The 23254-nt window shown below is 36.3% G+C and overlaps 1 protein-coding gene and 1 long non-coding RNA gene across 2 annotated transcripts; both read right to left on the reverse strand.

Annotated features, from left to right (window-relative positions):
- Window positions 1–2812: 2812 nt before the first annotated feature.
- LOC123877254 (ventral anterior homeobox 2-like) lies at window positions 2813–15569 on the reverse strand. Its single transcript, XM_045923824.1, has 6 exons — window positions 15386–15569; window positions 10861–10988; window positions 10033–10166; window positions 8950–9116; window positions 4377–4521; window positions 2813–3950 (listed from the first exon to the last, which is right to left on the reverse strand). Exons 2-6 carry the CDS (start codon window positions 10986–10988, stop codon window positions 3259–3261), a joined length of 1266 nt encoding a protein of 421 aa, XP_045779780.1. The 5' UTR covers window positions 15386–15569; the 3' UTR covers window positions 2813–3258.
- A 2285-nt stretch (window positions 15570–17854) lies between these two features.
- Window positions 17855–21769, reverse strand: LOC123877263. Its single transcript, XR_006798542.1, has 2 exons — window positions 21520–21769; window positions 17855–21357 (listed from the first exon to the last, which is right to left on the reverse strand). It is a non-coding gene; the product is annotated as an uncharacterized LOC123877263 (long non-coding RNA).
- Window positions 21770–23254: the final 1485 nt, after the last annotated feature.

Here is a 23254-nt window from a genome sequence, read left to right on the forward strand (position 1 = left end):
ACATTGTCATAGAAAAATCCTTATTCTCCTATAAATTATGGCGACTTCATTTATTTTAAAGGAACAAACGAACCACTTTTAAACGTTCCGTTCGAATGAATTTATGTTTGAGGAAATTGAAAATTCAAAGACGCCATCTTATCCAATATTAAGAACGCTAATGGGGGTTAGACGTCCATTAAGGTGCGTTTACACATTCGCACGAGAGGACGCGACGAGTGGCGAGCTGGGACGCGAGCTACCTGTTCACACATTCGTCTCCGGTTTCGTTATGCAATCGCGCAGTGAGATATGCACGATATCTCGTAAGTAACGCAGCGATGACGAACATGTAAGCACACGGCTAGATGACAGGTTTTACAAGGGGTTTCTGTCAGTTATTATTAAATTAACAGGTCTCTCTCCGTCACTTACTCCATACAATCGTAGTGCCAATTTCATTTGAATATTAAGCAACCAAAGTCCTTGAAATTTTGCAGATATATTCTAGAAACTAATATCTGTGCCTGTGGTGTTTTAGATTTTTCTAAAAATATGTAGTTTTAAAATTACAGGGGCTCAAAGATTTGTATGTGAATTTTTAAGACTGCGTAATGAAACCGAATCTACAACAGAAATCTACAACAGAATCTGTAACAGAAATCTGGAAAACCACAGGCATAGATACTTGTTTCTAGAATATGTCTGCATTTCATGGACTTTGGTTGCTTAATATTCTTGAAATTGGAACTACGTTTGTATGGGGCGAGTGACGGAGAGACCCCTCTTAACTGCTGTTGCTGACAGATTACTAAACTACTATGTAATATGTCAGAACACTGTATAAGTCTCTGCTCAACATTCGTTCATCATTCATGATTGAAAGAATTGACTGATGCAAAACTTATCGTCTAATGAAGCCCTTAAGGCTAATGGGGGTTAGATTAACAGCCAGCCACGACGAGGAAGGAGTAATAATATTATTTATTTACTCAGACACTCTATCGATTCTGTCATACTTTGATTTTGATAGATTAGGGAGAGAAATTCCAAATTATCTTAATTATTTATCGGCTATCAGATTTACTGAAGGAGTTCACCGCATAACTGTCCCAAGAAAATCTCTGCCATTCTCAGGAATTACTAATTAATACGACTCAGTGCTTATTTGTTAAATACATCGTCTGATATATTATAGACTAGCTTATCCACACGGCTCCGCTCAGATGAAATTTGAAAGGTAGACATTTACTTCTTTGCGCCAGAGAGGCCGTCAAAAACCAGTTTTTAACCCCCGACCCAAAAAGAGGGGTGTTATAAGTTTGACGTGTGTATCTGTGTGTCTGTCTGTGGCATCGTAGGTCCTAAACTAATGAACCGATTTTAATTTAATTTTTTTTGTTTAAAAAGGTGGCTTGATCGAGAGTGTTCTTAGCTATAATCCAAGAAAATTGGTTCAGCCTTTTGAAAGTTATCAGCTCTTTTCTAGTTGCTGTAACCTTCACTTGTCGGGGGTGTTATAAATTTTTAATTTACACTTGTATAGTATAGTAGAGACTGTTTGATATTCAGTTATAAGTAATTTTGACTGTATAAGAATTTCGTTTGTAACTTAGAAATGGGTTAGGTTAACCAATTTCTAAACAGCAGAAGACACTAAACGTACACTAAACTGGTTTAAAAACTAACCAGTAGATAATCTAGTCCAGTTTTATTAGTTAGTTTATTTTGTGGCAATTAAAATAACTGTCATACAGACAACCACCTTATAATGAAGAGAAAAGGCCAGATTGATTCTAAGTTCCTACGGGATAGAGGATAAACAGGATTCATCATTTTGCCGAGTAAAGCCCGCGGGTGGTTGCTAGTTTTTAACTTTTAAAAAAGTAGAAGGGTGTTATAAGTTTGACGTGTGTATCTATCTGTCTGGGGCACCTGAACTAATGAACCGATTTTAATTTAATTTTTTTTTTGTAAGAAAGGTGGCTTGATAGAGAGTGTTCTTAGCTATAATCCAAGAAAATCAGTTCAGCCGTTTGAAAATTATCAGCTCTTTTCTAGTTACTGTAACCTTCGCTTGTCGGGGGTGTTTTTAATTTACACTTGATATGTATAAAGATATACTTACCTTAGTGCTAATTTGCTTTGGTAACAATCAAATTACCGCGAATCTTAGTCACCTCTACTTCCAAATGAGGATATTGCATTGAGATAGTTCGTGAGAACTGAAGACAGTTTTCAGAACGCGATTACCTCTCGGAAGTTGGAAACGGGGTAAAGTTCCCCACTCGTTCCAGTGAGCCTAATCATTGAAATTAATACCTACCGACTTGAAAAGTATCTTTAATCCATACTAACATTATAAATGCGAAAGTGTGTCTGTCTGTCTCTCTGCTACCTTTTCACGGCCCAACAGTTTAACCGATTCTGACGAAATTTGGTACAAGGTCAGCTTATATCCCGGGGACGGACATAGGCTACTTTTTATCCCGGAAAATCAAAGAGTTCCCACGGGATTCCTAAAGACCCATCCGCTTAAATTTGTATGAAAGGTACCAAGGCAGCTTACGTCCCTGAAATTGACATAGACATTAGGCAATATCTATAGTTCGAGACAGGTCGACATGGCTATCGGGGTATGAGGCGGGGGGACACCCCGCACACCCGCAGTCACCTACGCACCGGGTTCCCATCCCGATTGCCATGTCGACCTGTCGCGTAGCTATATGTAGGCTGCGTTGCTTTCAGGAATTCAAAAATCAGCTATAAATAAAATACTACAGCGTTCTGACTAAAATCTTTTATTACTTTAATACTTACCTATTTACATTAACATGTTGAGAATTACATCTAGTAACTAGTTGGACATGAATGGAGACAAAGTTAAGGCACAGATAAAAGCATACGTAGGTATATCTAGAGAGTTTTATTTTACATACATTTGCGCTATGATCGCACCACATCTGACAACGATCTGTATTTTTACTACGCGCTAGATTAGTTATTCTATACAAGAATTATTGTAACCTTTCTATTTAATTATTGTATTCTAATTTGGTGGGCAGTAGATTCCTCCTACGCCAATGATAGTCAGTGTCTGTTTGATTTGACAGCGTTGTGAAACACGATTTTTGTTTGGAATAGCCATTCTATTTTATTTTTTCAATTCGTTGATATTTGGTAAATCAATATACAGTGAAAAGAGCTAATCTGGAAGAGAGCTTTCATTTAAAATCTAAATACATAATCTATACGTCAAGAATATTGGACTTCTTATCATTATAGATTATTATCAAAATTATTAATATTAACAGCTACACTATTATCAGTATCCAACAAATGGCATTCTTCAAAATCATTGCGTTTCTCATCTATCTTTTCAAAATTGTTTTTACAAAGAAAATCGTTGTCACAAACAAAATCGTTTCTTCCATCTTCGATCATTGACTCATCAAAACTCGAGTCTCTGTACCTTTTATCATTTTCATTGTGATAATTTTGATATCTTTCAATTTCAAAATCTGGTGAGATAGTTTGTCCTTCGCTTACAGTTTCTTTACCTAAAATATCTTCAGGCTCTATTGACGCTTGGATTGAACTAGGAATTTCATTGAACTGTCTATTCTCATTCTTTACTTCATATTTTACTTCAGACATGTCTAAGCTTTCTCTGTTATCTAAAAGTGGTTTTATGTTCATTAGATTAAAGTTAGGCATCATTCGAGTATCCCAATGGTGTTGAGGAACATTTTCTGATGTGGAAGCTTCTAGATCTAACTGTGTGTCTTCTCCTAACTTCTTGAATGACCCTAAGTTGTATTGGAGTGGTATTGAGAAGGAAGGTAGGTCGACTTGAGGGTTTTGTCTAGTTGGTAAAGCTGATATATGTATAGCTGGTCCCGGTTGTTTTGACTTCGATGAGTATCCACTTTGGTTTGATTCGGCTAAACTGATGATTTGTGATGAGGAAACTGGAAAACGATAGAAGATATATGACTTAATTCAACTGCACATCTAAACTCAAAAGGTCGTCGTGGGCAAAGGCTATTAGAAGCACCAGAAATGTGGATTATTGCTACTTTAAAATCATTTTTGAGATTACTTCAAGATTATTCACAGGATACTTTAAATAAAGTAGCTAATGTTACAGATGTTATATTTTACGAAGACCGTTTTGCTATGTATGCGTGGGTTCACACATATACATCGGTATAGTGTGCGTGGTACTTAGTTTCAACCGCGACGCGGTTTACATTACGCACACCAATGCGTTAACGATTATCGGTACACTCACTACTACAACCAAAGCTGAGCGGTCATCGTGAACATATGAAAAAGGCTCTTCAGATGATTTTAATTGCTACCTGTGAAATCGTCCATCTCTAATTCCTACATACCAGGTATAGTAATGAAGTCTCTCATTTCCAAGGCTAAAGCTGACGGGGAGCGAGGGTCGGGAGATCTGGTGGATCTGGCTGGATATGGTTCACAGCCCGCTTTTTGTTGCTTTCGCCATTTTGCTCGGCGGTTTTGGAACCATACCTGAAAATGGAAATGGTTTGAAGAATTCCACTAATACTACTACTATGAGCAGAGGCGGTCTTACCCATTGCGAGGCTCCGGGCAGCAGGTCTTGCGAGGCCCTAGTTTGTCTTTAGTGAAAAGTATGTGATGCGAAAGTAGGTCTGGTTGTTTAGTTTAGGTATTTTTCATGTTTAAAGAGAAATGCTAAAGTTATACAAATAAATAGAGTTTTAAAATATTTTACATTGAAAGATTTCAAGAGAAGAAATTAACAAATACAGAGATAATAAATTTTAAAATGGATATAAGCGGCTTTTCCTAAGACTAAAATCTTTAATTAAAGCACAATAATCTAACGAATGACAAGACCAAAGGGTAAAGAAAGATCCACGTAGATTTCCTTATACCTGCTTTCTTTTGATAGATCGTTTCCTTTTTGAACTACCTGACTCAATTTTTCTACCGGCATCACGATCACGCGAACTCATTTCGTAAATCTTACTTTGAAAATTAAAACATATTTTAATTTTTTTTTAAATGATGTGACCACAAATTCGCGGTTTTCAGATTTATTCCTGTACTTGTGCTAGCACCTGCCAAATTTCATGATTCTATGTCAAAGAGAAATAGCCTATAGGTTTCTCGACAGACACGACGGACAGATAGACAGACAACGAAGTGATCCTATAAGGGTTCCGTTTTCCCTTTTGAGGTACGGAACCCTAACAATTAGGGATTCTTCGAGATACGGGATCAAACTTTTTATCGATTTTACTCCATAACTCCGTCAAATTTAAACCGATTTTCACATTTCTATTTTTACAAAGGTGTACTGTGAGGTTGGTACTTGGTACCATGTAAGTTTGGTGAAGATCTGATGAACAATTTCGGTAACAGAGGCTGGAACTCCTCAACGGATATCAGCAAAACGATCGCGATCAGTATAATAAGCTTAGTAGAAAGTAGACTCTTAGTCATAACTAGTTGACCCGCCCCGGCTTCGCACGGGGAGCCTACCTGTTCCATAATATAACACAAGTATACCACATTCATACCCATATTTTGTCTATGGAATAGATAGGCTCCCAGTGCGAAGCCGGGGCCGGTCAAATAGGATTCAGTAAAATTGAAAGATCTGGTACCGAGCGCAATTTTTTTGTTTAAAACAGATAAATAAGAGAAATATAAACGAGCTCAGCCGTAACAAAATTTTATGTTTCAAAGCACCTCATTCTACTTTTCTCAAGGTTTTTTATCCCGGAAAACAAAGAGTTCCCAGGGGGATTTTCAAAAACTTAAATCCATGTGGTTTAAGTTCGGGTATCAACTTATACAATACAAGCGCGAGCGAAGCGAGCGCGAAATTTTTGATATATTTACGAAAAAAACCATATTAATATTAGCCAAAGTCCTTTTCAGGGCCCATTTTCTTAGTTAAAATTTGGTATTATTCAGAGATAGCTTGCGCACAGATGCTTTATCCCGAAAAATCAGAGTCCCCACGGCGTTTTTAAAACCCGAATCGATGTGAACGAAGTTTCGAGGTTCCATTAATACAACATAAAAGCGCGAGCGAAGCGAGCGCAAAATTTTCGATATATTTACATAAGAGATTGGTAAATTCGAGCCTTCAAGTCCAAAATGTTGAATTCCAAAAATGCAAATGTTGAATTCTTATAATGTTGAATTTGTTGTGTGAATGTTGAAGTATTTGATTTATCGTGCAAAATGTCAGAAAAAATACCCGAGTACGGAACCCTCGGTGCGCGCGTCCGACTCGCACTTGCCCGGTTTTTTTTAACCGACTTCCAAAAAAGGAGGAGGTTCTCAATTCGTCGGAATTTTTTTTTTTGTTTTTATGTATGTTCCCTGATTACTCAAAGACCCCTGGACCAATTTGGAAAATTTTTTTTGTTTGAAAGGGTATTCTGTGCAGGTGGTCTCATATAAATTTGGTGAAGATTTGATGAATATCTTCGGAGATGGAGAACAGAACTCCTCAATGGATAGGAGCAAATTGCTCACGATCAGTGTAATAGCTTAATAAACATTAGGGTTTTAACTGGGCCTAGCATATTATAGTACAGGGGGGCCACTAAAAACTGTGAAATAAAAAAATTTCAAAAGAAAAATAAAACCGACTTCAAAAACCACAAACACTAAAAAGTAAAAAATTACTTTTGTTTAGCTACACGTGTAATGTACCTAGGTATGAAGTCGAGCGAGCATATTAAAACAAAATTAGAAATACAAGAAGAAGCTCGCCCGACTTCATATTACTTACATTGAAATCGGTTTTATTTTTCTTTTGATTTTTTTTTGTGAATTACGTTTAAGCATATGCGAATTAAAAGCTTACTTTTAAGATCCAACATTTTGGGAATTGAAATTCAACATTTTGCGAATCCAACATTTTGGGATCTAACATTTATTAGCAACTCCGAAATTCAATATTTTGCGAGCGAGCATATTAAAACAAAATTAGAAATCCAAGAGTGAAGCTCGCCCGACTTCATACCTAGGTACATTACACGTGTAGCTAAATAAAAGTTATTTTTTACTTTTTAGTGTTTGTGGTTTTTGAAGTCGGTTTTATTTTTCTTTTGAAAATTTTTTTTTATAATTTGCTTGGGTTGTCGCGCGAGGCCCCTGTAAGAGCGAGGCCCCGGGCGATTGCCCCGTTCGCCACCCCCTAAGACCGCCACTGACTATGAGTAAGCCGTCAACTTTCTGTACGAAAATATTATCCACCTTTTTGTCGACTTAAATACCTTCCTTGGTCAAACTGAAGCGAAATGTGCAATGCGAATCGAAAATAATTATAATTAATTATAATATAACTGTATGTGATGATGACTTTTTAGCACAGGTACGTAATCTGCGTACCAAAAAAGCCATCATCATCATATCAACCCATCGCGCACTCCTTACTGAGTACAAGTTTTTTCTCAGAATAAAAAGGGTTTAAGGCTTGAACTACTATGTTGGTCAATGCAGACTAGCAGACTTCACACACCTTTGGGAACACTGTGGAGAATTCCCAAGCATACCCGGTTTCCTCACAATGTTTTCCTTCACCGTTAAAGCAAGTGATATTTAATTGCTACTCGTACCAACACCATTGTCATACAAGTATGTTAACGCAAATGTTTGCTCAAATAGAGCCAATTCCATACGAGATGTAGAAGTGAGCTTGTTGATTATGCTCAGAGCTTCCACTGATATTCTAAGGCCTATAGGACTTAAAACTAATTCCATAGGACTATAGGACTTTGACTTTGCTTAGACCGTAAGTATCGTAAATAGGTACGTACCACTATCGGTAAAAGAAAACAGTAAGAATAAAAGAAGGCATACATCTGTCTCGTTTTAACTGAAACTGGAGTCTGAGCAAAGTCAAAATACGCTAAATAGATCACAGCCTGAAGCTGATTTCAATCTACGAAATATAATATACTTAATATAAATAATAAATATCTCTCACCCTACTTTGAAATGGAACTGTTCACACTGAGATGTAATATCCCAAACAACCCAACCTTGACGTATTTTGTCAACCGATCGTCAAGGATATAATATATATTATATTCCGTAGTTTGAAATCAGCTTTAGAAATCGGTACTTAATGAAATCAAAATAAATTAGGTAACAAACTGGTGATTACGCCACTTTCGTCGACAATTATTTCAAATGGGTTTCCTTGAAAATTCATTAAATCAACCAAATTGGCATGCGAAAGTTAATTTGTGAATCTTTTAATGAATATATTTCCATAGTCTTGGAATTTGTACGAGTTTGAAAATTAACCGATTGGTGAAGAAAACTTGTATTAAAAGAATCTGCAATTCTATGATGAAGAATAGTTAAGCACAGTTAGGTATTATGGAATTATTTTATTTAAAACTAGTTTATACCCGCGACTTTGTCCGCTTAGGGTTATTAAGGACTAGCTGATACCCGCGACTTCGTTCGCGTGGATGTAGGTTTTTAAAATTCCCGTGGGACCTCTTTGATTTTCCGGGATAAAAAGTAGCCTATGTGCTAATCCAGGGTATAATCTATCTCCATTCTAAACAGCCCAATCCGTCCAGTAGTTTTTGCGTGAAGGAGTAACAAACATACACACACACACACACACACACACACACACACATACAAACTTTCGCCTTTATAATATTAGTGTGATTTTATTTAAAACTAGTTTGTACCGAATTTGCCCGCTTAGGGTTGTTAAAGATTCTGTGGGAACTTTTTTGAGGTGCTCATGTAGTATAGTAGTAAGCAACAATGGGTTAATTTTTTATTTTATTTTATTTATTACAGGAAAATCTACAGCGAAATATTACAATAAGTTTCTTAAATGGTAATTACAGAAATATGGCCAATTACAGATTTTCTCGTTAATGATGATGATGGTTATGATGATTTAGTGATAAAAATACTCACCTGAACTCTAGCTTCAGTCAGGTCTATCCTCATCGCCAGTTCTTCCCTGAAAAACACATCTGGGTAGTGGGTCTTGTGGAAGGCAGCCTCTAGTTGTTCTAGTTGTACATTTGAAAAGGTTGTCCTGTACCTTCGTTGTTTTCTTTTTGGTATATCGCTTTTGGAATCTGAAACATGAAAAATCTTGTTTGAAGTGATGGCATGACTAAATGAAGCTAAACCAACGAAATGGACTAAATGATAAATTAAAAATTTATAACACCCCCGACAAGTGAAGGCTACAGTAACTACAAAAGAGCAAAAGAGCTGATAACTTTCAAACGGCTGAACCGATTTTCTTGGATTATAGCTAAGAACACTGTAGATCAAGCCACCTTTCAAACAAAAAAACTAAATTAAAATTTGTTCATTAGTTTAGGAGCTACGATGCCACAGACAGATACACAAATACACACGCCAAACTTATAACACCCCTCTTTTTAGGTTGGGGGGTTAAAAAGAAGCAAACTAGGCTCTCTTCTTCTTCTTATCAACCAATAGACGCCCACAGCTGGACGTAGGTGTCTTATAGGTCTTGCGGCGCCTTAATCCAGCGGCTCTGTGCAATGTTCCAATGCTGCTGTTTCTCTACGTGATCAAGCTAGAAATGAGGAGATCTGTAGGAGAACCAGGGAAACCAAAATAGCTGATAGAGAGGCTGAAGTGGCAGGGCAATTCAAAAACTGATAGACGTTGGGATTCCAAATTGATAGAATGGCGACCTTGCACTAGATAGCGCAGCATAGGCAAAATGAATTGGCCAAGTTGCTTAAATAGGTATAATTATTATTGGTGAGGTAGGCACTCACTTAGCCTGGCTCATTATTTCTGTACCTAGGTGACTTTAAGCCCTTACGCAGACGATTGACGATTATCCGCGGAGAGCAAAAATTGATTACTTAGAACTGCATTGCTCACGACGAACTAAAGAAAAGATGACGGAGTTTGCCGTCCGACGACAATATTCGGTTGTCTGCGTAGAAACCATTGCATCAGGATTCAGGGGGGTCGTCGGTTAATGTAAATAGAATGTAAATATCCTACTTGAATTTGGTGAATATTCTTCATCTTCTTCATACTGTTGGTTGTCGCCAGCATCCTCTGCATTCTCCGTAGGTGTATAGGTCTCGCCTACTTCAGTTTCTGGTCGTTCGCATAGAACTGATCCTGGACCGAGCCTAAAAAAATGGTAAAATCAGCAACTAATTACCCAAAAACTCCTTTATTATTCTAATAGCTCGTTCACACAGGCTGCGTAAGCGTAGACGTAGCGCGTACCATTGCGTTTTAATGTATGGAACAGTATGAAACATGGCACACCGCTTACGTAAAGCGTGGACGTATGCGTAACCCGGTGTGTTAGGGGTTTACGCGCGTCACTACGCACGTGTCACTTGTACGTGCTTTAAGTTGAAATCGAAATTATTAATTTCAGTTGAGGAATATATTTCACTTTTCTCTACAAAAGGACCCCCGTTCTCAATAACTACAGGGTTTTCATGGAACACAGATCCATCTCCACTGAAATAGCAGTTGTATGGCTTTCGTTCAAATCTAGACCCATATTATATTTCATTCACGGTTTTGAATAAAAAATCAAAATTTTACTATCCAGCTTCCACTTTTAAATATTTTTCAAAAGAACCGGTCGGGTAAAATTTCGAAAAATCTGTTTTTGTTGGGGGTTACGTTACGGAGAAACCCAGAGTGTGAAATATTTAAGTTCCAAGAGCCATTAATTTGAACTGTAGGTCGATATACGTTTATCCCAGTCAGTAAGTTTTTCTTTTACTATTGGTATAAAAGTTTTTCGCGAATTCTTGTTAAAAGCCAAAAAAATTAATTGTTGAGGACATTTTACCTAAAACTTACCCATTGAAAAGATTAGGAATATTGTAACAGAAGCTGGTGGTGGGTGAGACATCGTCATTCAAAATGGCCGCCGAATCGAAGCCTGCTGTTACTGCGCCTGCTTCACGACCGTCCAGTGATTCTTCCATCTGAAGTGTAAGACCAGCTGGTTAGAAGGTATGGACCTTTTCACACTACTTGCGGTGCGCGGTGCGACGTCGCATTGTAAAATTCTACAACGCACAACGCATCGTGGGAATTTACATGGGAATCGCAAGGGGTGCGAGGTTTTTCAGCTATCTAATAACGTACGAAAATGTATAATAAGTTGAAAATTAGCTAAAGGAACTATGAAATAAGAGCGCTCAAGGGAGAATTTTCTTAACCCTGAAATTCTCAAAAAATCGTTCCTATCGATCGAACGATCGACCTATCCCGTGGCCATCTCGTGGTGATCATAAGATCAGACTTGACCAGATCACATTTCGAAAGTAAATTGTTACCTTCCTCTAAGTTTAGAGTACGAGATGCGGTATTTCCCTCAGGGATAAAATCCGAAATAGGGAAATACGAAGAAGAACAAAAGTAACCGATATAGCTCAAAGGCTTCAGCAAGCTGTAAGTTAAAGTGGCAGTAGGCAAGTTATGACTGTTGCAGAACCGACAACTGCTGGGTCACAGTGTGACAACCTGTAGCAAGCTGGATTGAAAACCTGAAGGAGATGATGGGAAGCAGGTGGATGTCGAAGGCAGAGGAACGTGTTTGGTGGCGCTCTGTTAAAAAACGCCTTGGTTAAATTCGGACTTCCAAACTCGATCACTCATCAAAACTGGAATCACTTGGGGGCTCTTCGTCATAGGTTCTATAAATTATAAATTCTAACAAGTGTAAATTAAAAATTTATAACACCCCCGACAAGTGAATGTTACAGTAATAACAAGAAAAGAGCTGATAACTTTCAAACGGCTGAACCAATTTTCTTGGATTATAGCTAAGAACAATCTCGATCAAGCCACCTTTCAAACAAAAAAAAAATTATTAAAATCGGTTCATTAGTTTAGGAGCTACGATGCCACAGACAGATACACACGTCAAACTTATAGCACCCCTCTTTTTGGGTCGGGAGTTAAAAACTATAAATTGTCAAGAATTTACAATATATCATAATCATCAACTCGTCGCCGGCCCCCTACTGAAAACAGATCTCTCAAAATGAGATTATTATTAATTAATAGCGGAAACAGAGTAGGTCTTACGTAACAGAATACCTAGCACGATAGACCGTGTTAGATATCCTAGTTCTAGTCTATGAGAATATTCTTTCTGTAAGTAGAACTTTCCTGGTGATGCAATAAATAAATACTTAATCAATAAAGATTACGAACGATTATCGAGAAGTATTACAGCTTATATTGTATATACGACTTCATATACACTATAACATGTTTACAGAATATATAATTTGTCGGAGGGATGTATTAGTAAAAATTGAACAAAATCAGTTTAATACTTTTGAAATTAACGCGGCTGGCTTATAATATTTCGTACCCCATCTATGTAAGTAAAATATTATAGGTATTATGTAAGTAACCTTTTTAAGACTTACCTCAGAAGTTCAGTTATTATTATCAAAAAGTGACATCTTCGAATATTTAGAGCCTAGGTAGTTAAATAATATTTAAATATGAAATTGTTCTAAATTCGTAATTTATTATCTTTAAGAGGGGTCTCTCCGTCACTCGCTCCATACAAATGTAGTTCGTCTTTCATTGGAATACTAACCAATCATACTCATTGGAATTTTGTAGAAACGTTCCGGGAACTAATATGTGTGGGCCTGTGGTTTTTCGGATTTCCGTTAAAATATTCGGTTTCAAAGTTACGCGGTCTTAAAAATTCACATACAAATCTTTAAGAGCCCCTGTAATTTTAAAACTACATATTTGAAAAAAAATCTAAAGCCCCATCGGCACAGATATTCGTTTCTAGAATATGTCTGCAAAATTTTATGGACTTTGGTTGCTTAATATTCAAATGAAATTGGGACTACGATAGTAAGAAGTAAGTGACGGAGAGAGTCCTGTTAAACAAAGTGATAAAATATTATTTTTAATTAATCAAATTTAAATTACAAGTTTTTGGTAAGGGCTGTCTATTTTATAGGGTTGGTCCGTCTATTTTATGCGATTGAAAGAATATTTTTGAGAAAAAGTATACAGTGTAAAAGCTCCCCCTAAGTAGATATCACTTAACCGCATTCATGTTTGTTGTGAAACTGTAAACGCGGAAGGTGATTGACCGTCGTAGTAATGCACGCGGGCGTAGCACGCCAACGCTTAAATTGAATTAAATGCCTATAATTTAGTTAAGTTTATTAAATTACTACTAAATGAGGATAATTCGTGTTTTCTCTTTACTACTTGGAAGACAGTTTCGTTGGCGCGTTCGTTGCCGCGCCATGTTTTGAGTACTTTACATTTCAAATATGAAGATCATCGGCAAGACATTCGAAACTTGTATACTGTGAAACTTGTAAAACAGCTAGTTTTTTACTTGATTTATATTTTGCTGTTTTAATTGATAAGAAACCAAGATAAAATGGCCCGTACAGTTTCTAAAAAGCGGCTAATTCCAAAAAGAAGTTTTGGAGTTATCAGCAAAAACGTAGGAATTTCAAAAACGGATGTTTCTAAAAAATGCTACGTAGAACCAAAACTTTGTTAGCTTTTAGTTTGGTCCGTATTTTCTAAATTTTTATGTTTTTGCCGATAGTTCACAAACTGTTTTTGGGGTAAGCTGCTTTTTAGAAAAAGGATAGCAGAAAATATAAATCAAAGAAAAAAGAAATCAGGAAGTAAATGCCGAATTTGCGTGCGAGTTTGAAAAGTTTGCCGATAGTCTGCGTTTGAAATAAGTTGAAACGTATAGTGAACATATTTTTCGCGCCAAAGTTTGACATCTGTCAGATTCGTTGACAACGTTAATAAAAGAGAAAGACGTGACTGCCGGAAATTACGGTTTTCCCGGATCATAATATTTCCGTAGTTATTAATTTTGCAAGCTGTCAAATTATGGTTTCGTGAAGTGGATGAAGTGGTTTTCTGTGTTTTGTTTATTAGTTTGTAGAAATAAGCTATGCTGGCCAAGTGTGGATTGGTAGACTTCACGCACCCTTTGAGAACATTTTGGCGAAGACACCCAAATTGCTTCATGACGATTTCCTTCATCGTTTCAAAGAAGTGACATATTTGCTTGAAAGTGATACGCACATATTCCTGAAAAGTGGTGCGTGCCTGAAATCGAACCCCGGACCTCTGGAATAGGCCGACGACGTTTAACGACATAGTGTTATCTTTATCAGGCTTTAAGTAACAAACATTGTATAATGTATTAATTTAAAAGTCTAGATGTTTTGTACCTATTGGATAGTGAAATGTTTAAATGGGATACTCGTAGAAATGCTCATAGGTGCCTAATTAATCGTCTGGAGGAAACGCGGATCCATTGTTTTCTAAACTCTATGTACATGCTCTACGAAAATCGACACGTTTAAAAGCTTAGGTATGAAATATTTTTGGTGCCGTTAAATTCGTATCTCATTCAAAAGCAACTCATATTGTACTAGCATTTTTTTTTAATTCAAAAGAAGCGAACGAACCCATTCCTTTTAATATTACGTAAACTAGGTAAGTATTAAGTATTATGGAGCTACCTAGTTTCTCTACATTTTTCTACGTAGGTATTTTAGATGATATATTTATTATATTCAACAATCATTATAACTTAATAATCACTTGGCCAGCGCAGCAGACTAACCTTCCCTAAACCTTTCTCATTCTGAGAAGAGATCAATGCTCAGTAGTGGGCCGGCGATGGGTCGATCATTATGATGATCATGAAGATTTTAATTTTATCAACGACGCACGGTCAGTAGGTACACTGTCAATACTGTACAATCAGTATAACTGTAAAATAACCCATATTACTTATTAACTTATTAATATTATAATAATATAAGCCTTTATTTATTGAATTGGATTAAATTAATGCTTATGTACATATATTTTTTAAATACATATACTATATTTTTTTTTGACACTGGTGTTTAATTTGTTTTGCCTTTTTCTCTTGATACAGTGTGACCGTGGGCATAGGCCTCCTCCGGGGTTGTCCATAAAGGTCTTTCTTGCTCTTAACTTATTACATACATAGGTATACGAATTGCTTATAATAATTATCATAATAGGTATTTACTTATCCACTTAATGTTGAAAATATATTTTTTCAGATTTATTTATTAAAGAAAATGTTCATCAATGAATATTTCGCATGGATATTAAATTTTAAAATCTTATAGCAAAAAGATGTGTAATAGTTAAACAGTATACTAAACGTTTTACTTTTAATTAAACAGTACTACTTAACGTTTTATTTTAATTGAATTAAATAAATATGCCTGCAGTTACTAATAATACCGTTAATATCAATCAAACAATGTCTAGAACATAACCAACTTAATTATAATTTAATAAAAACAAGGCTTACCTTCACAGTGTTATGTTTACAGAGGTTTTCCGAAATGAAAAATCGCGCCGAAGACAGCAACTATTGTCACGTGGTCGCCTGGACTGAAGCGGCGAGGAGCGACGGACGGTATTAGAACGGGGGAATGCGTGGAGTCGCTGTTTATTTTATGTCGAAAAAAATATCGAAATTTGACGACCTCCCTGGTGTAGTGGTCTTAAAGTGGGAGGTCCCAGGTATGATTCCTGGCAGGAGCAATTTCGAAATCTATAATTTCTAAATTATCTCTGGTCTGGCGAGGTGGGATACTTCTGCCTTGACCAGTTATCGCCGTACCGGCAAAGGCGTGCTGCTTAGCGATTTAGCGTTTACGTTTACCGGTACGATACTATCTAGAAACGCATAAAGGGTATGGTTTAATAAATCTACCTTACCCCTTCCAAGTTAGCCCACTTCCATCTTAGACTGCATCATCAGGCATTCATGACGCAGGTTTCCTCGCGATGTTTTCCTTCACCGTTAAAGCAAGTGATGGCTTAAAATGCACATAACTCTGAAAAGTTCGAGATGCGTTCCCGGGATCAAACCGCCCGCGCGCAGACTCCCCAAAAAGGTGGCCAAGATCTTAATCACTAAGCTATACTCTCTCTAACTAGCTAACTCCTCTCTCCGCTTCAAGCAAGCGATCACTTTATTTCAAACTAGCCGATGCCCACGGCTTCGCCCGCGTGGATTTAGGTTTTTCGAAATCCCGTGGAAACTCTTTGGTTTTCCGGGATAAAAAGTAGCCTATGTGCTAATCCAGGATATTATCTATCTCCATTCCAAATTTCAGCCAAATCCGTCGGGTAGTTTTTGCGTGAAGGAGTAACAAACATACACACACACACACACACATACAAAATTTCGGCTTTATAATATTATTAGTGTGATAGTGTGATCAATTTACTTTGTATCGTAGGTAAACATCATCGATAAAAAAAAATAGCAAAACTTTTACATCGAACGCGACTCCACACCTCTATCATAGAAAACCAACGAGGCTCTAGGAAAGTAAGTAAGTATATACAAACATATAATTCCACGTGTGTTTCGGTGCTAAGCCAAGCTCAAGGGGGAGGCGGGAGGATGCCCTAGCAGTGCCGCCGATGCCACTGGCTTTGCGATACGGGGTGAAATCCGTGTACTGGACACACATTCTTTTTGAATTCATTTTTTATTGTTTTCGGGTTCCGTAGTTCAGAATGAGTCCTTTTTGAGGACCTACTTCTGAAGATTCAAAAGCACTTGTAAAAATTTTTTTAAATAAATAATAATGCGCGCTGTGGTCGTGTTAAAGGCTGACGCATACCGACAGACAAAGAGAGTGGATTTCTTTTCTTGTGTAAGAATTTTTCGGTAACGACGTAAACTCAGTTGTATGTCTTCAACTGTACCTATGTCAAAGTGCCTACTATCTTTGACATGGTACTTACAGTTGAAACTGGTAGATTTAGGTACCGAAAACAAACCACTTCTTGGTTCCTGATTTGGTGGCTGTGCATGGCTTTTCCGGACCCTGTATCACTTTAACCGTTGCCGATCTATTGTGATCGCCCCCATTTTACAGTTCTCGTCCAATACTAATTGCTACCAGATACAGTAGCAGCTTAAAAACCTCGAAAGAAACTCAAAGTACGGGCGCCTTGCGTGCCATAAAGCCAAGTTTGAAATCAAGGAAGACTCCACTTCGCCACGCCTGCTCCACCTTTTTTGCCGGTATGAACCTTAGGCCTAAGTGTGAGGTCTAGTCTTATATGTCCAGTTACATCACTTAATACATTAACACTTACCATCATTAAAAGCGAAAAGGATTGCACAAGTCAAAATTGGTATGAATGAGTGCCTATTAAATAAAGCAATCCACTGCTTTTACTGGACCTTAGTGCGTCGCAACCACAACTCAGAATAGGTACCACGTACCTACCTACACCATACCATATATGTATATTTAAGTACCTACCTATATTTATATACCTACCTACGTACCTAAGGAGCGTGAGCTTGCCACCGCGCAGATGTGTTGTGTACATATTATGTACTAAGAGAGCCAGCGCGTGCCAGCCTTGAAAAATCTTAAACTTTATGGGCGCTTGACAGAAGGTTGCCAATGGGGGGAGTGTCTGGCAATGCATGACGTAATTTCTAATACTATCCCGAAGAAAAAAAAATTAGACTAGGTATTATACTTTAGCGTAAGATTTTTTAAACCTTTATTACCAGGTCCCCGATCGTGTAAGAAAAACGTATTCATCGTTATCGTCAAGAAATTCTGCCCTTTGATTGGTTCATTCGCTGATTACCTTTTCTCACAGCCAATCAAAGGGCAGAATTTCTTGACGATAACGATGAATACGTTTTTCTTACACGATCGGGGGGCTGCTCTCCGTACAGTTCTAATTCCAACGAGATGTAGGGTAGGAAAACTTATTTAAAAAATAAAACACCAAAAACCCTCATGAATGTTAATTCATATTTAATAAATAAATACATTTTCATGTTTTTTTTATTTAAATAAAACTAATGTAAGTGACTTAGTTGTATCAACTCTCAACAACATTATATTACAACATACAGGGACACGCGGATGCGTTTTTATTGCTTATATAACTATATAATAACAATTGTTTTATCAACTAAAAAGATATATATTAATCAAACTCTAAAATATACATACAAGTTTTTATATAAGTTAGTAGTTTTATATTACAGAAAAAATATTTCAAAACTAATTTAAAAGACTGTGTCACAGTACACCATTTAAAAAACTATATTTAAGTAAACTGTTGATCTATTACATTGACTGAGGTTTATTCTATTGTACACAATCTCTAAACTAAAATGTCAGCCTGTCATTGACAGGTCTAAATATATTGCTATTCCTTTCATAATGCTCCCTTTCGAAAAGGATAGCACGAGATTGAAACATCTCAATTTTGTTTTAGTTTAGAAATTGTGTTCAACAGAATCAGCCAAATTGTGGAAAATTCTGTTATACACACTAACTGAACTAAAATGAAAGATCTATATGTATTGCTATCTCTTTTATAATGCTCCCCGCGTAGAGGGATAGCACTAGATCAAAACTAGTCAATTTAGTCTAGTATAGATATTATGCACAACAAAATTAGCCACGTTGTGGTAAATTCTATTGTGCACAATCTCTAGACTATATTGATAGGTGCTATCCTTATCCGCATGGAGCATTATGAAAGCGATAGCAATACATTCATACTCACCTACCTGTAATTTTAGTTTAGAGTTTAGAGATTGAGTATAACAGAATTAACCACATTTACTTGGCAACTCAATTGGTACCTCAATTTGTTAAATGCATGGTGGTTTCGTTACCTAACTCACTAAAACTAAACTAAATTTGAGATTTGTGCATCTTTTTCCAAAATATTGACAGAACTAAATCGATTAAACTAATCTTTTACTTTTTCTAATTGAGATAAAGATTCTATGTAAATATTTTAATGACGTCACTGAAACGTCTATTGAAATAAAACAAGATTATTAAATTTTACATTGCTATGACTTTTTAGGTCCAAAAAAAGATAAACAGAAAACAGAAAATTGTGTCATTTAACTACAATAAATTTGTATTCTTAATAATATTGGCAACTAATCGGTAGCTAACTTTATAGCACAATGTGACACTGCCCTAAACGTTATGTTTATGAAACTGATTCATAACAGAGGTTATTAAAACACGAGTGTCTTAATACCTAATTAATTGCAGTTTCATACACTACTTTATCTAAACCCATATCTTAAAATCCAAATTTCATCCAAAAAATCATGGTTAAATGGCGTGAGGTCATGGCTCATTAATAGTATAGCACTTGCATTTGAGGAGCCACGGCTCATGCTTGTGTTTAAGTCGTATCAGTATACGTAAAGTAAATGTGTGTGTTTGCGAGCGCTTGCTGATTGGCCCGTTAGGCACGCACACTTACGCAATACCCATGTATACGATGTAACCACAAGTACAGCTCACGCACCCTCGTAAATTGCCAGAACTATAACTCTTTTTGATTTTGTAACCAGGATTTTGAGATATGAGTGTAGACAAGATAAATGCCTCTTTTTATAAGTTTATTGGAGAACTGCATTCCGAGGCTCAAACAATATACACATCATATCGAACACAACACACAGAGTTCTTGGAATATTAAGTGAACACAATCAAAAATACATCTTTGGCTTCAAGCGAAATTTACAAAAGCAATTCAAAGATTTATTCCACACAAACTTTTTATGATGCCTTTTAAATACGAACTTCCTCAAAGGAAACAAAACAAAAAATAAAAAATAAATCTTTATAAGTAATTTAAAAAAGAAATGCCCAACGGAAATGAAAAAAAAAAATATTAATAAGTATTAAGTACTCTATTCCTCCCGACTAAATTGCCGTGGCGACCAATCTTATGGAGACTAGCCAACTACCAAGAACACATTATAGTGCAACACAGGCACTCTCTGACTTGCTCTCATAGTCTGATGGGACGGGCAATCCGACACGACCGGAGACAGATCAGGCGCACAACCGACGGCTTTACGTGCTCTCCGAGGCACGGGGGACAACACCACCAACTTCTCAACACGGATGTTACGGATTATTTCTTAACAGAAAATCAATAGCCTTTTTTGATCTCATGGTACGTAGCCGAAGCTATCATAATATGAGGCAAGTCTACGAAAAAAAGAAACAAAATTTAACTTAACTATAATAACAATTGAATTTCGGCTATCCTTTTCAGCCAAGAGCTTTGTGAAAATAATGAGACTACATTTAACCCAGTCAAAGCAGTTTACATAAATATTTTTAAGTTTTTTAATGATGGATATCTAAAAAAAAAGTTCGTATTCAAAAAGCACGTTTATCAAAAAACCTCCTCTCTTCTATCTTCGAGATATAAAACGCATTTCGCTTGAAATACGTATACGAAAATATGCAACCAGTCTCACGCCCTCGCATACAATATCAAAAGTTATCCACGTTACAATAAAGTTCAAAATCCAACGACCAAACGATTAATCAATTCCTTTAAGTTTAATGCATTACTCTAATATTTTTAGAATTAGCACAAACATTGATTTCTTAAAACATATAATATACTGATCGAATCGGCGACAAAAATTTTGACACTTTTTAACAAGTTTGTCTCAGGGTTGACGAGAAAAGGATAGATATAGAAAATTCTACTTAAAAAAATTGGTGCAACTAAGGCCAAGTGTCCACTAGTAACTCTGGTAAGTCACATGCGCTGTGGTGGATAATGGACCTTAGCACTCGCAGCAAGTTTTCTCATTAAAAAAGTAACTTTTGAAAATTGATTTTTACAAGTTTTGATCGCTAGTAGATGTAGAAAGATCTTCTTTATAATTTATTTAGTGTTTTTGTGGCCGATCGATCTTACAAATTTAAAAGTTGTAAATCAAATTAAGCTTATTAATACGATAATAATATGTACGATTAATATTGGAGATTCAACAGTATAATATTTTTTCATTGGACAGAATTATCAGATACCATTCGTACGTATACATTTTGTACACAACTTTAAGGCCTGGGCAGACAGAACGCGCATTCCGTAATATTTAAAAATACCTTTATCTGAACACCAGGCGTATGGCTGCGTATTATAATACAAGATCTCAGGAGGACTAAGAGTCTATAACTTGCGCAAGTTACCATGTCACTTGTGTATGACTTCTTGAAATCGCGTTAAAGTTTTCCATCACGCGATTTGTCTGCCTAAGCCTTTATATGTCAAGGAAAAATATTACATAGAAGGAATTTAGGGAACGGGTTTCGGTCAAATAGTGAAACATTTTATTTTATTCAGTTCTGTTTGAAAGATATCTAAAATGAAAACTAACTGTTTTTGAAATAAATGTTAACTTAGGCTGAGCTAATCCACACATTTTGTCTAATTTTGTTATACCTACATAATCTCTATACTAAAATGGCATGCCTAAATATATTGCTATCGATTTCTCAATGTTCCCTATGGAATAGGACAGCATTAGATTTAGATCTGTCTATTTAGTTTAGTTTAAATATTGTATACAATAGAATCAGACACATTCTGTCTTATTTTTTGTACACAATATTTAAACTGAAATAGTCTAAATCTAGTGCTATCTTTTTCTGCAATAAACATAATGAAAGGGATAGCAATAATTAAGACCCGGAATTTTAGTTTAGTTTAGAGATTGTGTAGTATAAGTACAACAAAATAAGCCATAATTTTAGTCTAGCCTACGTTAAGCACAAAAATTTAAAACCAAATGTATAAAATATACATGTAGACTTAGGGTGAGATCTATAGACTGCACTCTGCTTAGACTTAAGACAGAGTTAAAACGAGACAGATGTATAACTCTCACATAAATCCGTCTCGTTTTAACTCAATCTTAAGTCTGAGTAAAGTCAAAGTTTTTTTTTTTAAATTAAGAATATTAGCCATGTTAAATGACTAATATTCCCCTTTCCTCTCCAACTAAGCGTCAGGCTTGTGCTAGGAGTAGGTACGACAATAGTGCAACGGGCGGGGTTTGAACCGTCGACCTTTCGGTTTTCAGTCCACTCCTTTACCGGTTGAGCTATTGAGGCTCTGACTAAAAGTGCGGTCTATAAATCTCACCCATAATACAGAAGAATCTAGAAGTCCACCACATTATTATCCTTAGAAAACACTTACCATTAAGTGGTTAATGGATAGAGTCACGACCCTAATAAATGAGGAATTCGACGCAGAAGATAAAAATGATATCTCAGTCAAGACAAAACAAATACATTCATACATAAGGTAGAAAACTGCATCCAGTACCATCAAATTAAAAAAAAGCAGTTTTAGATACTATTCTATATTATTAGTATTCAAACTAGCAACCATAGACCCTAGTTATGAGAACCTTTCAATACCCACATTCAAAATTCACCTTTACGCCCTTGATATTAGAGTCCGAATCCAATAACAAGTCAATTATTTGTCTATCTACCCACGTATCAAATAGTAGAAACAACAAGCCTACGTAAACGATACAAAGTCAACATTATTCATATTCACTAATTAATTTTTAGATTGTAACTTTTAAAAGTGGGATTATAAATTTTTGGCCATTATAGAAGACCATTTCGCATGGAGTGCTCAAGTCTTACCGTGCATTTACATATTTGGCTTGCCACTCGCCGTTAAGAGGGGTCTCACCGTCACTCGCTCCATACAAACGTAGTTCGAATTTCATTTGAATATTAAGCAACCAAAGTCCATGAAATTTTGCAGACATATTCTAGAAACTAATATCTATGCCTGTGGTTTTCCAGATTTCTGTTAAAATATTCGGTTTCAAAGTTACGCGGTCTTAAAAATTCACATACAAATCTTAGAGCCCCTGTAATTTTAAAACTACATATTTTTAGAAAAATCTAAAACACCACAGGCACAGATATTAGTTTCTAGAATATGTCTGCAAAATTTCATGGACTTTGGTTGCTTAAATTCAAATAAAATTGGAACTACGATTGTATGGAGTAAGTGATCGAGAGAGCCCTGTTAATGTCGTCGATTGACAGAGTGTCACTCGGGCATTATTTCGCTATTACTTTGAACAGGCGTCTCACGTTCCCTTCACCCCATGCACGAATGTGTAAATGCACATTTAAATATTATGATGAGATGACGTGTCATGTATGTTTAGCAGGATCCAATAAAGATCAAAGAAGAGCAACCGTTTCGTTATCGGCTTTTACGGTAGCTCTTATTGGGTGAAAAAATGGAACAGTAGAAAAAATTGGTAGAGTTAAGCCCTAGAGTCTGTAGCTCGATACGGTAAAAT

The sequence above is a fragment of the Maniola jurtina genome, chromosome 23 (genome assembly GCF_905333055.1).
Source record: "Maniola jurtina chromosome 23, ilManJurt1.1, whole genome shotgun sequence".
Lineage (NCBI taxonomy): Eukaryota > Metazoa > Arthropoda > Insecta > Lepidoptera > Nymphalidae > Maniola > Maniola jurtina.